This window comes from Sinocyclocheilus anshuiensis, unplaced genomic scaffold (genome assembly GCF_001515605.1).
Source record: "Sinocyclocheilus anshuiensis isolate Anshui unplaced genomic scaffold, SAMN03320099.WGS_v1.1 scaffold136, whole genome shotgun sequence".
Lineage (NCBI taxonomy): Eukaryota > Metazoa > Chordata > Actinopteri > Cypriniformes > Cyprinidae > Sinocyclocheilus > Sinocyclocheilus anshuiensis.
Window position 1 is genome coordinate 1,158,030 of NW_015554074.1, and position 13,685 is coordinate 1,171,714.

General features: G+C 36.6%; 1 protein-coding gene across 5 annotated transcripts in view; it reads left to right on the forward strand.

Annotated features, from left to right (window-relative positions):
• The window catches only part of LOC107668898 (rho guanine nucleotide exchange factor 7-like), a 23,486-nt gene extending 10,727 nt beyond the window's left edge, over positions 1-12,759 (forward strand). For 2 of the 5 annotated variants that reach the window (XM_016460942.1, XM_016460943.1), the window contains exons 5-21: positions 1,644-1,845; positions 1,936-2,015; positions 2,196-2,290; positions 2,489-2,584; positions 3,742-3,864; positions 3,948-4,086; positions 4,161-4,220; positions 4,349-4,495; positions 7,522-7,608; positions 7,774-7,852; positions 7,955-8,094; positions 8,529-8,750; positions 9,033-9,126; positions 9,209-9,298; positions 11,557-11,656; positions 11,805-11,859; positions 11,953-12,759. In XM_016460942.1, the coding sequence (XP_016316428.1) occupies positions 1,644-1,845; positions 1,936-2,015; positions 2,196-2,290; positions 2,489-2,584; positions 3,742-3,864; positions 3,948-4,086; positions 4,161-4,220; positions 4,349-4,495; positions 7,522-7,608; positions 7,774-7,852; positions 7,955-8,094; positions 8,529-8,750; positions 9,033-9,126; positions 9,209-9,298; positions 11,557-11,656; positions 11,805-11,859; positions 11,953-12,075 (1,932 nt within the window). In that variant the 3' untranslated portion in view covers positions 12,076-12,759. The other 3 variants (XM_016460947.1, XM_016460945.1, XM_016460944.1) reach the window with 3 other exon arrangements.
• The last annotated feature ends 926 nt before the right edge of the window (positions 12,760-13,685 follow it).

The following is a 13,685-nucleotide window of genomic DNA, read 5'->3' on the forward strand; positions in this document are numbered from 1 at the left end:
AGGCCACAGGAGGGCGCAATGAGCAAAATAATGCAGCGCATTAAACTGTCAATTCAAATAACTGTCAATAAAAACGTGCATAACTTCTAAATTAACATACAGTATATAAATCAAATATAATTTTGTAAACTGCATAAACAATTATGAACAAAACAGCATCATGTGTTTATGCATTGCTTAGCCTAATACAAAGAGCCAAATCGCCGATCACACAGATTGCATTTAAAAACATATGAGACACAGTGAAATGAAATAAACCTTCACAAATTCGCGTCGCGTTTTCTAAACGTTAAAACTGTTTTAACTTTGCATGACTTTCTTTGCATCTCTTGCATGAGATGCGAGTGCAGCAGTCATATTTGTCCGTCTAAAAATGTGCTGAATATGCGTTCTGTGTGAATGGCTTGGTTTCGGTTTTAACCTAATCAAGATCTTCTATGCATTGAGCTACTATATTTCTCTAATATTTTGAACGAATAACACAGCAGCGGCGCGTCTCTTGGGCTAAACCATAGAGTGTAAAAAAAGATGGACGACGCACCTTCAATCTCTTCCACTGAAGAAAAGTGAAGCCGCCATTGTCCCAACAGGGCGCGGCCATATTGTGCTGATTTGGGACCGGAGTCTGCGCAGTAGAGAACTTGGGACCAGAGTCTGCGCAGTAGCGAGCGAAGTGGAGCCGCATCCCGCCCACACTCCCGCAGAGTCGATTGCAAGCACACGCCCCTGACCCCGTTTTAATTAGCCTGACTGCTCCAATTTTTGTCTGCTGAGAGGAGTGTGTTAAAATAAGGTAAATACAACTCCAATATCCTCCTAAAAATCCTGAAAAAGTCCATTGGCACCTCAGTTCACTCAGAGAAGCTGTCAGTCTCAGCTGTCAATCATGACGTCACACTCCCGTTTTTATAGCATCACTTAACTAACTAAAACCAAAATTATTTAAAAAACGAACACTTGAACTTACCTCAGCATGATAAAATCTACATCAAATGACTAAAGCCATCTTTGGAAAAAAATTTTTTGAAGAGAAATTTAATTATTTAGTTTGTCTCATGTCCCATTATATTACATGGAGTTTATGACCTATACTGGGACCAGCCACCTGGGGGCGATCGAAACGCGATGGCTTCACTTTTTAAGACTCGTGCTGCACACTTGGGCTAGACTAACAAAACATTAAAATGCAACATCACTTACATCATCACCGCATCTCGCGCACCACTGATGACGCTCCCTGACGTACTCCTAACATTCGATTGTACCAGTTTTGCATTCAAATGCAAATGTTTATTTTAAATTCGACTGATATTAATTTTTTTTATTCACAATCTCCTCATCACAGGCAGGCACAGCACTCAATTCAGCATGTGTTCGTATTTGTGTGAGCTGTCTGCGTCACTCATAGTACGTGCCTATATCGTGCGCTATATCGAACATTTTTTATATCGTTATCGATGAAGGTGTACCGTCGATAAATATTGATACCGTTTTATCGCCCAGGCCTATGTTGTGGTGACAGTGTCCAGAAACTCTGTCTTGCATAAACATATTAATTCATGTAAATGGGTCAGTTTTGATTTTTGCACACTATAAGGCTGCATCATGTAAACATAAGTACTCTTTCTCTCTCTCTCTCATAGGACATGACGGAGAACAGTAATGCTCAGTTAGTGGTCAAAGCTCGCTTCAACTTCCAGCAGACCAATGAGGACGAGCTTTCTTTCAGTAAGGGTGACATCATCAACGTTACTCGCACGGAAGAAGGGGGTTGGTGGGAAGGATCTCTCAACGGCAAGACAGGCTGGTTTCCAAGTAATTATGTCAGAGAGGTTAAAGGGTCTGGTAAGAGTCAGTTTGCTGTGGACCATTATAAATACTTCTCTTGATCCACAGTGCACCATTATTAAAACTCTCTGTGTCTTTACAAACAAGTGTCCCCTAAATCTGGAACTCTTAAAAGCCCTCCCAAAGGTTTTGATACCACATCCATCAGTAAAACCTACTACAACCTGGTAAGCACATTTCCATCACTTACCCTTTTCAAGGCTCACCAGGTTTATTGGCTTAATTTTGGAGATTTTGTGCAGAAACAGTAATCAGACTCAATTGATTTGTGAATGAGCGCAGCTGATTTGTAATCATTGTGTTAAAAATATCTTATCTAAAAATAGCTGCTGTTTGTTTGTCTTCAGGTGCTACAGAACATTTTAGAAACTGAAACAGAGTATTCAAAGGAGCTCCAGAACCTTTTGACCAACTACCTGAGACCTCTACAGATGACAGAAAAGTAAAAGCTTTGCTTTTCCCTTGAAGAAACACACAACCAATAAAACATAAGGATAAAATTCATGTTTATTCTGTGTTCTCCGACTATGGCTTTTGGGTTTAATGTGTTGATTTAGTGTAACTATCATGTCCCCTGAAGTTTTCTTATCATTTGCGTAATGTTTGAGCACTGATTTACAGTTCTTATTGTTTCTCATAGACTGAGACCCTCAGATATAAGTGTCATTCTCGGGAACCTGGAGGAAATCAGCACTTTCCAGCAGACTCTGGTCCAGTCACTGGAGGACACTACCAAGTGAGTATTATGCTAACCGTGAGCAGCCGTGTGATTCCCGGCCCCTCTCTTAATAGCCCCTGAGTAATTTACGACAGGAGGGCCGAAGCACTTAGTGAAACTGAGACTCAATCAAATGTATCATGTTTCGACTCTTAGATGATGAAAATAGACCTGGGCAGTAACCCCAGGTCCATTAAAAGGATTTGAATATCACTAGAGGTTTCTAATGTTTACACTGACCTCTAGTGGTAAATCCTTTAATAAGGTTGGAAAATGCTAACTGAGTTTACCAGCAAAACTATTTATGAATTTATATTATGAATTTATACCTCTCAAAGAAAGTAAATTGAGTATATTAAAGTAAATTAATGTTAGTTTTTTTTTTTTGGTAGAAACTTTAGACTTAATGAGACATATACATATATTTTGTCTAAGATCAAAGAAAAAAAACATACAGTTACATATAAATTAATACATATAACTATTAAAATATTGATAAAATGCATGAATAAAAATGAGATATTATTAACTTTATATTATTATATTATTCTAAATTTTAGCTGGGCTGACCATGCCCTGTTGAGTCCTGTTTGCAAAAACCAAAAATAGATATCAAAATTAAGACCGAAAGTACACTACCATTCAAAAAATTTGGGGTCAGTAATAATTTTTTCATGTCTTTGAAAGAAGTCTCTTATGCTCACCAAGGCTGCATTTATTTTGACCAGAAATAGAGTAAAATTGTGAAATATTGTTGCAATTTAAAAGAAGTTTTCTAATTAATATATTAAAATGCATTGATTATAAATTGCATGATTCATTTTTTTTGATGAATAGAAAGTTAATCAGCATGTATTTGAAATAGAAATCTTTTGTAACATAAATATTTTTGCTGCCACTTTTGATCAATTTAATGCATCCTTGCTGAATAAAAGTATTCATTTCTTTTTCTTTCAAAAAATCCTACTAACTCCAAACTTTTGAATGGTGGTTTATCTACAAAATAATTGGAGACTTTAAATTTAAGATGTTTGGGATTAATTAATTGCAGAATGTGTTGTTATTATTGGGAATATAGATTTATATCCTAGGTTTGGAAGAACCAAAGTAGAATATTAGAAGAATATTAGCACAATATTTGTGTAATAATTCTCCTCAATGTTCTGTGATTTAAGGCTTCCAGAGCTACAGCAGAAAGTAGGAGGGTTCTTCCTGAATCTCATGCCACAGGTGAGGTCTCTTTATGTGTCTTACTGCTCCAACCACCCATCGGCAGTCAGTATTCTCACCGATCACAGGTACACCATCATACCATGTTCTGATTTCACAGAGAGCCTCTACACTGATAACTGGTGATAACTTCTAATTTCTGTCCCTACAGTGAGGAACTCGGGGAGTTCATGGAGGGGAGGGGTGCGTCGATACCAGGCATTCTCACGCTGACCTCTGGCCTCAGCAAACCCTTCATGAGACTTGACAAATATCCCACATTACTTAAGGAACTGGAGAGACACATGGAGGTAGGAGAGAGAGAGAGAGAGAGATTGAGTTTATGTGATTTCTACTAATGAAAAATGTCGTCTTTCCTCTTCAGGAGGGTCATCCAGACAGGACAGAAATTCAGAAATGTATGACGGCTTTCAAGAATCTCTCTGTGAGTGTTAACTGCCTAGTTAATATGCTAAAGCAGACTGGCGTCCTGTGGCTTTGCTGCTGCAGTTAGGTGTGGATCATTCTCATAGCAACCAGCCTTCTTAACGTATTGTGTTGCCGTGGTTACAGGCACAATGTCAGGAGGTGCGGAAGCGCAAGGAGCTCGAGCTTCAGATCCTGACTGAGACGATTCGCCTGTGGGAGGGGGAAGACATTAAGACCCTGGGTTCAGTGCTGTATATGAGCCAGGCCTTGGTCCAGAACCACGGCTGTGAGGTGAGGTCTCAGTGGCTGATACATCTGGGGCCGGTTGCACCAGCTGTACGTAAGTTACAACTTGGCCTAGTTTTGACGTAAATGGGCACTAAGTTACAACTTACGCACTACTAAATATTTTTTCGTTGCACCATTACACTTAGTTGAAGTGTAATTCTACGTATAAACTAAATATTTATGGAAGCGTCTGGTCAGGAGTAACGGTTGGAATAAAATAGCAAACTGAGTGAACTGCATCAATATGCTCTTCTTTTACCCGACAACCTGCAATCCTTTAGGCATATATGATGCTGCTGACATTTACACTCACATACATATTAAGAGAGAGAACAATATGTGAATAAACGTACTTTGTTTCTTTTTTTAGCTTTTTTTAGCGCGTCTTCAACACCCCATCTACAGTGCGCCTCTGCGTTTTGGTCCGTGTTGCGCATGTCAGATGAAATAATAAATAAATGGCACTTCTTATGTTTTTTGTTTCTTTAAGTATTTATTGATCCTTATTTATTTCAATTACAGTTTCTGAATGTTATTTACATATAAAATAGCTTACATATAGACTAATGGTATTAATGTATCATTTTTAATGGAAACTTGTTTTTACCGTTAGTATACGTGAGGCAAAAGAAGTTAGGATGAAGGATAAATTAAAATTCATAGCATTTAAACAAGTTCTGCTCGCATATTGGAAGGTTTATATTGGATGATTTAGGGTAAACGTCATATTATGCGACTACGCATTACTTTACGGAGAGCTTACGAACTACTACCTACGTCTTGCCTTACGAACAACTGGTGCAACCAAATAATGTATAGATTTAGTTACAAACTAGCTAGTGGTTACTAAGCCTCTAGTGTGGACTTAATGTTCTAATTTAAGTAAGAACTTACGAATGGCTGGTGCAACCCTACCCAGATGAACAGTCAGCATGAAATGAAAATTCACCCTTTTCTAAATGCATGTTATTAATCATATTGTGAATGATTAATTCATGCAGGTTTTTATTTTTTTGACAATGTTTAATCAAAATGTCATAACTCGATTATCCAGTGAAACGTCAGACTTCTCTTTGGTCGCATACAGTGCCGTTCAAAAGTAAGATTTTAATGCTTTTTAAAGAAGTTTCTTATGCTAATCAAGGCTGCATTTATTTGATAAAAAATACAGAAAAATACTGTATTTTGTGAAATATTATTGCAATTTAAAGTAAGTTTTCTATTTTAATATGCTTTAAAATACAATTTATTTCTGTGATCGAAGCTGAATTTTCAGCATCATTACTCCAGTTTTCAGTGTCACACGATCCTTCAGAAATCATTCTAATATGCTGATTTATAATCAGTGTTGGAAACTGTTGCGCTGCTTAATATTTTTTGGGACATGTGATACTTTTTTTCAGGATTCTTTGATAAATAAAAAGTTAAAAAGGACAGTGTTTATTCAAAGTAGAACTTCTGTGTTACAATATATACTACTATTCAAAAGTTTGGGGTCAGTAAATTTTTCTTTGTTTTTTTTAAAGGAATTAATACTTTTATTCAGCAAGCATGTGTTAAATGGATAAAAAGTGATACATTTTTAAACTTTTTATTAATCAAAGAAAAAAGTATCACAGGTTCCAAAAAATATTAAGCAGCACAACAGTTTCAACACTGATAATAAATCGGCATATTAGAATGATTTCTGAAGGATCATGTGACACTGAAGACTGGAGTAATGGCTGATGAAAACTCAGTGCTGCGTCACAGAAATAAATTGTTTTAAAGTATATTAAAATAGAAAAACTATATTAGAAATTGCAGTAACATTTTACAATATTACTGTTTTTTCCATATTTTGAATCAAACAAATACAGCCTTGATGAGCATAAGAGACTCCATAAAAGAGATAGTTCACCCAAAAATGACAATTCTGTCATGAATTACTCACCCTCATGTTGTTCCAAACCCGTAAGACCTTCGTTCATCTTCGGAACACAAATTAAGATATATTTCATGAAATCTGAGAGCTTTCTGACTATTTTACCGCTGTCCTTACTAAGTTTCTGGGTCTGCATTGCTGTCTATGCAGGGTCAGAAAGCTCTCAGATTTCATCAAAAATATCTTAATTTGTGTTCCGAAGATGAAGGTCTTACAGGTTTGGAACGACATGAGGGTGACTAATTAATGACAGAATTGTCATTTTTGGGTGAACTATCCCTTTAAAAACATTAAAAATCTTACTGATCCCAAACTTTTCAACGGCAGTGTATGTGGGACTTCTCAAATTATTTAGTCTGCTTAAACCCCGCCCCTTTCTTGCAATCAACCGCAAGCTTGCATTCAGATCTTCCTTCATCGAACAACCAATAGATAAAACTCTGCCCTGCATTTTCTTTTTTAATAATCTGTTTTACTCTGGTGTACATCAAAATAAAGAAGAAAAGATCTGTTGCTGCTTCTGTTTCATTGTTACTTTAACTATTAAAGTAGCTTCTGGAGTGGCTTCTTCTATTAAACCTAAAACAATTCTTATGGTAAAGGCAAAACCCTCTGACAAAATGTTTGTTTGCAGTCTGGGAGTGACAAGCTGTCAAACTGTTCTGATTGAAAAATAAAAATATGCTTAAATAATTTTATCAAATAAAATTTATAACATGTTGATGCAACCACGACTATGAGTAGTGTTTAGGTAGCCTTGTATAATTACTGTTGTTAATAACGTTATTATTAAGTAGTGGTAAGTACTGATGTGGTAAGTAGTAAGTGAGTAGTGATGTGGGTTTTTATGGCTCAGAATTCCGTATGAATCAGTCATGTTTCATTTTCTGGATACAAGTGTTATTAAAAAAAAAAAAAAAAGTTGTCCTGAGTCGTGGAAACATGCTATTTACAGCACGGATGCATTACAAGTAAATAACATGTTTCAAAAAGACCTATTGCCGATTCATATTGACAAAAATGCCAATAGTTTTTCTCTGTGATTTCAGTCCTACAGTTATAATGGCTGTGTGGTATGAAATGTTTTTTGATATTGTTTTTTTAGGATAAGCATGAACGTTACCTTCTGCTGTTTCCTCACGTTTTGCTCATCTTGTCTGCCAGTCCAAGGATGAGTGGCTTCATCTTCCAGGTCAGAAAACAGCCGCTGTCAGAAATGATTACTACACAGCCAAATAATTCTCACTGCCCTCGCTCCACCATCCCCTAAAATCCACTCAAACCACAGCTTTTCAAACATTAAAATGGCACTTGCGGCTCTAGCACAAAGAGAAAACGTCTGCTTTGTTTCTCTCAGGGCAAGCTACCTTTGAGCGGGATGACGGTGACCCCATTAGAAGACTGTGAAAGTCATAAAAATGCTTTTGAGCTTTTAGGTAAGGACAAACTGAGTCGCATCTTTTGTGTTCAGGACACAGTCAAGTGTTTTTGATCATTCTTCGTCATTCATTGACTCTGCTTGTGTGTCCATTCAACAGGAAGCATGTTCGAGAGACTTCAGGTGATCTGCTATAACAAACAGGATCTGCAGGACTGGCTCGAGCATCTGAACCGACAGACCAAGCACCCTACCATGGTGGCTCCCAGCATGAAACCCCTCACTGTTCCCTGCCACACAGTGGGTCACCTGTTTAACATCACATCTTAGAAAACCACACATATAGTATTTAAAGTGATAGTTCACCCAAAAATGAAAAATTACCCCATGGTTTACTCACCCTCAAGCCATCCTAGGTGTAAATGATTTTCTTCTTTCAGAGGAATACAAGTTATATTAAAAAATGTCCTGGCTCTTCCAAGCTTTAGAATGGCAGTGAACGGGTGTAGATATTCACACTTATCGGTGCACAAAGAGCTTTGCAAAACAGTAAAAACACATTTGTAAACACAGACATAAAGAACTTTGTTTAAGAAAGTTTAAGAACTTTACAAAATATATTCAAGTGTAATAGAACACACTAAATTGATTGATTTGATTAATTTATTTAGGGTTTAAGGTTTGCCTGTCCAGTATCTTCAACTTAAAGGTTAACTTAATTTTTACCCCTCCAGCTCCCGTCTCACCCTCTGACGCCGTCCAGACATGCAGAAAGCCGGGGCCTGACAGTTGCTCCTGCCTACCACACCTTACCACACCCCTCCTCTCATGGGGCCCCTCACAGCACTATGATGTGGGGCCCCCTGGAGCCCCCCAAAACCCAGAAGCCCTGGAGCTTGAGCTGCTTGCGTCCAGCACCTCCACTCAGGCCCTCAGCTGCTCTCTGCTATAAAGAGGTATTCTGGGCTCAGATTAAAGCTGATTATGCAGCTCGCTGGACTCCCAAATAAAATATTGTAAAAAATATAAAATGTAGTATAATATAATACAAACATCGTAATTGTGGATTATTTCCCTTGATATTGTGGTCACTATTATTTTGATACTAATATGTGAACACTAATTAACGCAACTCTTTAAATAATTAACATCATACACTCTCTCATGGCTCTGTAAGTCTCAGTTTTACCAACTTCTGTGTCCCTTTTCTATTATTTCTGTTCCTTCTCTTCTTCCAGGACCTCAGTAAAAGCCCCAAGACTATGAAAAAGTTGCTGCCCAAGAGGAAGCCAGAGAGGAAGCCGTCCGATGAGGAGTTTGCACTGAGGAAGAGTAAGTTAGCTGGTTTATATTGTTACTGATTTTGAGAGTTTCTGAAAGATCATGCGTCTGATGTAACCTCTGACCTGCGCAGGTACTGTAGCTTTGGAGGAAGATGCTCAGATCCTGAAAGTAATCGAGGCCTACTGCACGAGTGCCAAAACCAGACAGACTCTGAACTCAAGTAAGTCTCGTACGCGGGCCTGTTCACCTCCGTCTCGTTTCCTCTAAGACAATCCTCATTCATATCTACTTTTCTATGTGTAACATAGAAATAAACGAAAGCCTGTTGATCTTAACAAGATAATTCTGGGATCTCTTATAACAATATCCTCTCTCTTTTTTCCTCATCATACTTAATGTTCATTTATTTATCATGACCCCCTCCTCCCCATGTTTTGATTTTGGCATCTTCACACATAATTTTTTATTGAATCATTTATTTTTAAAACTCATTTACTCTCTTGGGGTATAACTGGTTCTCCCATCTGTGTGGTTGCACAACCCACATCCATTCTTTGTTCGACCCCTCTTTCCATTTGCAATTCTCCCTTCGTCCCTTCATTCGTATGATTTGATCCCCCTCTCATCATCTGCGAACGGATGGCCTCTTCAGCATGGCAAGGCACTGATCTCATGCATAACCACGTTTTGGATCAATCCAGTGTGGACTCTCTGGGCCGCCGTAGCAGCATCTCAAGGCCCGAGGCCACCTCGGACCTCTCAGAGGACTCTGACTATGACAGTATATGGACGGCCCACAGTTACAGGATGGGCTCTGTTTCCCGTAAGAGCTCCTACATCTCCCACCAAAATTAAACTCCCCCTCACTCCTCTTATTTCAAGTGACTTTATATTTATTTGAAACTATTTATTTATTTAATGATCTGTCACTGTAATGCATATTTATTTTATTCATTTTTATTTATTTATTTTTTAGTGTTGTATTAATCACACCTCATCATTATTCTTCTGCATATATATGCACTTTCCCAAAGCAGTTCCCTGTTGCCTTGACATCTTAACTCCCCCTAAAACCACCAAACTCACTTAACTGAATTTTTTTAATTTGTTTGCCTCGCATTTGGTATTTATTTAAGTGTCCTTTAAAAAATTATGTTTTCATTCCCTCGTTCCTGGATGTGTTTAATTATTAATGCTGTTGAAGGTGCGATGCACTCCGAAGGCAACAAGGACAGGTTCTGCTGTAAAAGTGTCAAAAAAAAAGTTTCTGTAAATATTAGAGTATTGTCATTCATCTGAAATGTGTGGTGTTAACTTGGACTTTGTTTACTGAATGTGAATTAGATTGAAATGAGAAGTTGGGTCTTTTACCAGAGAGCTTCATGAATGAGAGGAATTCATACCTATGGTTCTCAGATGGCACCACGGACAGTATTACTGGGGACGTTTTGATCATACTTATGTGATATAAATGTATTTATTTTCAATTTGTAAATGTATTTTGAATGATTTTGGACTTTTTGTATGCTTGTATCTAACATGTAAGTTTATAGTGGTGTCTATGGTTAAAAATGTATGGAAGTTTACAAAAAATGTTGAATTTAATGTTGGTTTCAATTCTATTAGAATCCATTCAATCAGGTGTGTGGATGGTAATAGTCAAGAGTTATTCACTGCTCATTCGAGACTCTGTCAAAGCCTCAGTGTTTGATGCTTTTCCTCTTTTATGTATGACGTGTTTATGAGACAAAACAAGAAAATCGACTTGCCAATTATTTCAATAATGACAAAGAGTATAATTCCTCATGTTATGTGATTTCTTGTGACCAAGTTCTATTCTGTGGTTAAAAGAACAAGAAAATATGAATTTACTACCTTTTTGTCGGTTGTTTCATTCAGATATTCTTAAAAGCGCTCAACTGAGATAATTCAGTGATGTTTACGTGGTTTGAAATTAAGACATTATTGTGTTTGTTATATATATGCAGAGTCAAATATATGACAAAGTACCACAAACATTGTAATATACATTTTGAATAAATCTTGGGTTGTTTTGTACAGTATGTTTATCTTTTCAAAAATTGATCTCTTATAACAAAAAGTTTGGTTTTTGTTTGATTTGGGTTTTTTTCTTTTGTATAAATTTACTGCCTATTTTCAATTAATGGGTTTTCTTTTTGTTTTGTTTTGTTTTGTCTTGTCTTGTCTTGTTCGGGTTTGGTTTTGTGGTTGAGGAAATTTGTAGTTTTACCGCCCTTCAGGAAACCCTTGCTCCTCTGGTTTTTGAATGCTTTTAGTTTTCTTGGATGATCCCTCTTTGCATGACTAACTCCTGTCTCACTCACGCACAGTCCTGTGTAAGTTTGATCCAGTCCAAACCATTTTCTGAGGCACAGTGGTCCTGTACTGACCTAATCAATTAGTCCAACTTAACTAAACCTCCTGAAATCAATCTGCGGGGCTTCTCTTTTGAAACAGGCCAGTGGAAAGATGCCAGTCCAGCACTGATAGTTCCTGGGGAGGAGAAGTTCAGTGTAGATGAGTTGAAGAGTAATGGTCAGACGCTTCCAGAGGAGAAGTAAGACCACATATTTGTCCATTCCCAGAACAGGGTTTATAATGGGAATAAAAAGAGGGATGTTTGTCAAGAGAACACAAATTGAATAGTGCTACAATATGCATTAAAAACATATTTACTGACATATTTGATATTCAATGTTTCCTAGGAGCCTTCTGGATGTTGTTTATGCTCTGAGAGTTGAGGTACAAGAACTTAAACAGGTGAGTCTGTGGGGGGTCCTAATATTTAATTTCATAGAAAACTATATTTAATATTTCCCATTTCCTGCTTACACGATTTTACCATTCTAACAGGACTATAAAAAAATGAAGAAATCCCTGGAGGAAGAGCAGAGAGCCCGGAAAGATCTGGAGAGAATAGTTAGAAAAATGCTAAAGAATATAAACGATCCTTCTTGGGATGAGACCAATTTATGATAACAATCTTGCCCTTTACTAGTTTTCGTTCTTTTACATTAATGGTTAAAATGACCTGGAAGTTCAACCAGAACGTTCAAATTATCATATGTTTTCTTACATTGAAACCACTTTTGATGTTTGTGAGTATAGCTTATATGGTTCATTCTGATGTTCAAACTCTAAAAGATGGTCTTTTAGTGCATCTACACAAAGCAGATTTTTATTTTCATTTTTTATTTGGCTTGTGAAATTCTGAAGAAATTTAAAACCACTAATTTCTAGCTGAACAATCATGACGTGACTTGCTTGCTTGAAGTCGTAGCTAAATCTCATTGGGTGGCATGAGTGTAACCTGTGAATTTCCCTGACGAGTTCATCTTTCACCTGATGTTAAGGTGTTGAGATAGACAGTACCTCAGTCTACACATCCCACTAATGTTTGGGATTTTGAGTGTCCTGTTTTTCTATATTACCTTTGTCATTACAAAGGTTCAAGAGATCATCATATTTTACTGTTACGTTTCATTTTTAAATACATTTTATTCAGATGCTCTCTGATTTAAGATGTTGAATCTGTGAATATTTCCATGATGTGGTACCGAGAACTTTTTCATTCCATTTAATTATCGTTTACAAATTACTCAAATGTTGATACTTGATCATTAAATCAACAGAGTGAGTGTGTACAAGCATAGCAGATGTCACGCTAAATGTTGAATGCGGGACATGGTGCTTATGCTTATATGTCAGTATGTTTAGTACATGTTTTAGGTGCCATTGTAATTCAAGCTGTGACAGAAGTTCAATATTATGATTCCCGGGATTATTTTTTTAAGAATGCAAGTTATGTCTGTATACATTTCAGTGTCACTTACTTAGTGAGACCAAAACAAAAGCCAAACTCTTATTTATGGACTTTACTGTCTGTGACTTATTACTGTACTTGACATTTATTCCTATAGCTCTCACACAACACTAATAGAATAGCCTCATCAGAATTCATGTTGGATATTTATTTAGCGTTCTTTACCTCGGCTCCATGTTACTGTAAATTAATTCTGTAAATAAAGACAGTTGTTTATTTGCTTCTCTACTTCATTGGCATCAGTTGGGCTTTAAAATGACGTCATAATATACTTAAAAAAAAAAAAAAAGATATTTAGTATGCTTTTGAAAGAAGTCTATTATGCTCACCAAGGCTGCATTTATTTGTTTTAATCAGTAAAAATCTTTTAATTATAATATTGTGAAATAATATTACATTTTAAACTAACTTCTATTTTTTTTTTTTTATAGGATTTTTTAATTTTTTTTTTTCTTGTCATGGCAAAGCTGAATTTTCAGCAGCCATTACTCCAGTCTTTACATTATCCTTATCCCTATAAATCATTTGAATATTCTGATTTGCGGCTCAAGAAACTTTTCTTATTATTGTCAATGTTAAAAACTGCTTAATATTTCAGTTTTCTGTGATGAATAGAAAGTTCAAAAAGTGTCTTTACTGTCAATGTTTTGATCGATTTAATGCGTCCTCGCATTTATTTTTTCATTTATACTTCACTACAATTATAAACGTAGGCATTTTTTCCACTGAGAAAACCTTGAGCCTCCAACTCTAACCTCCGATG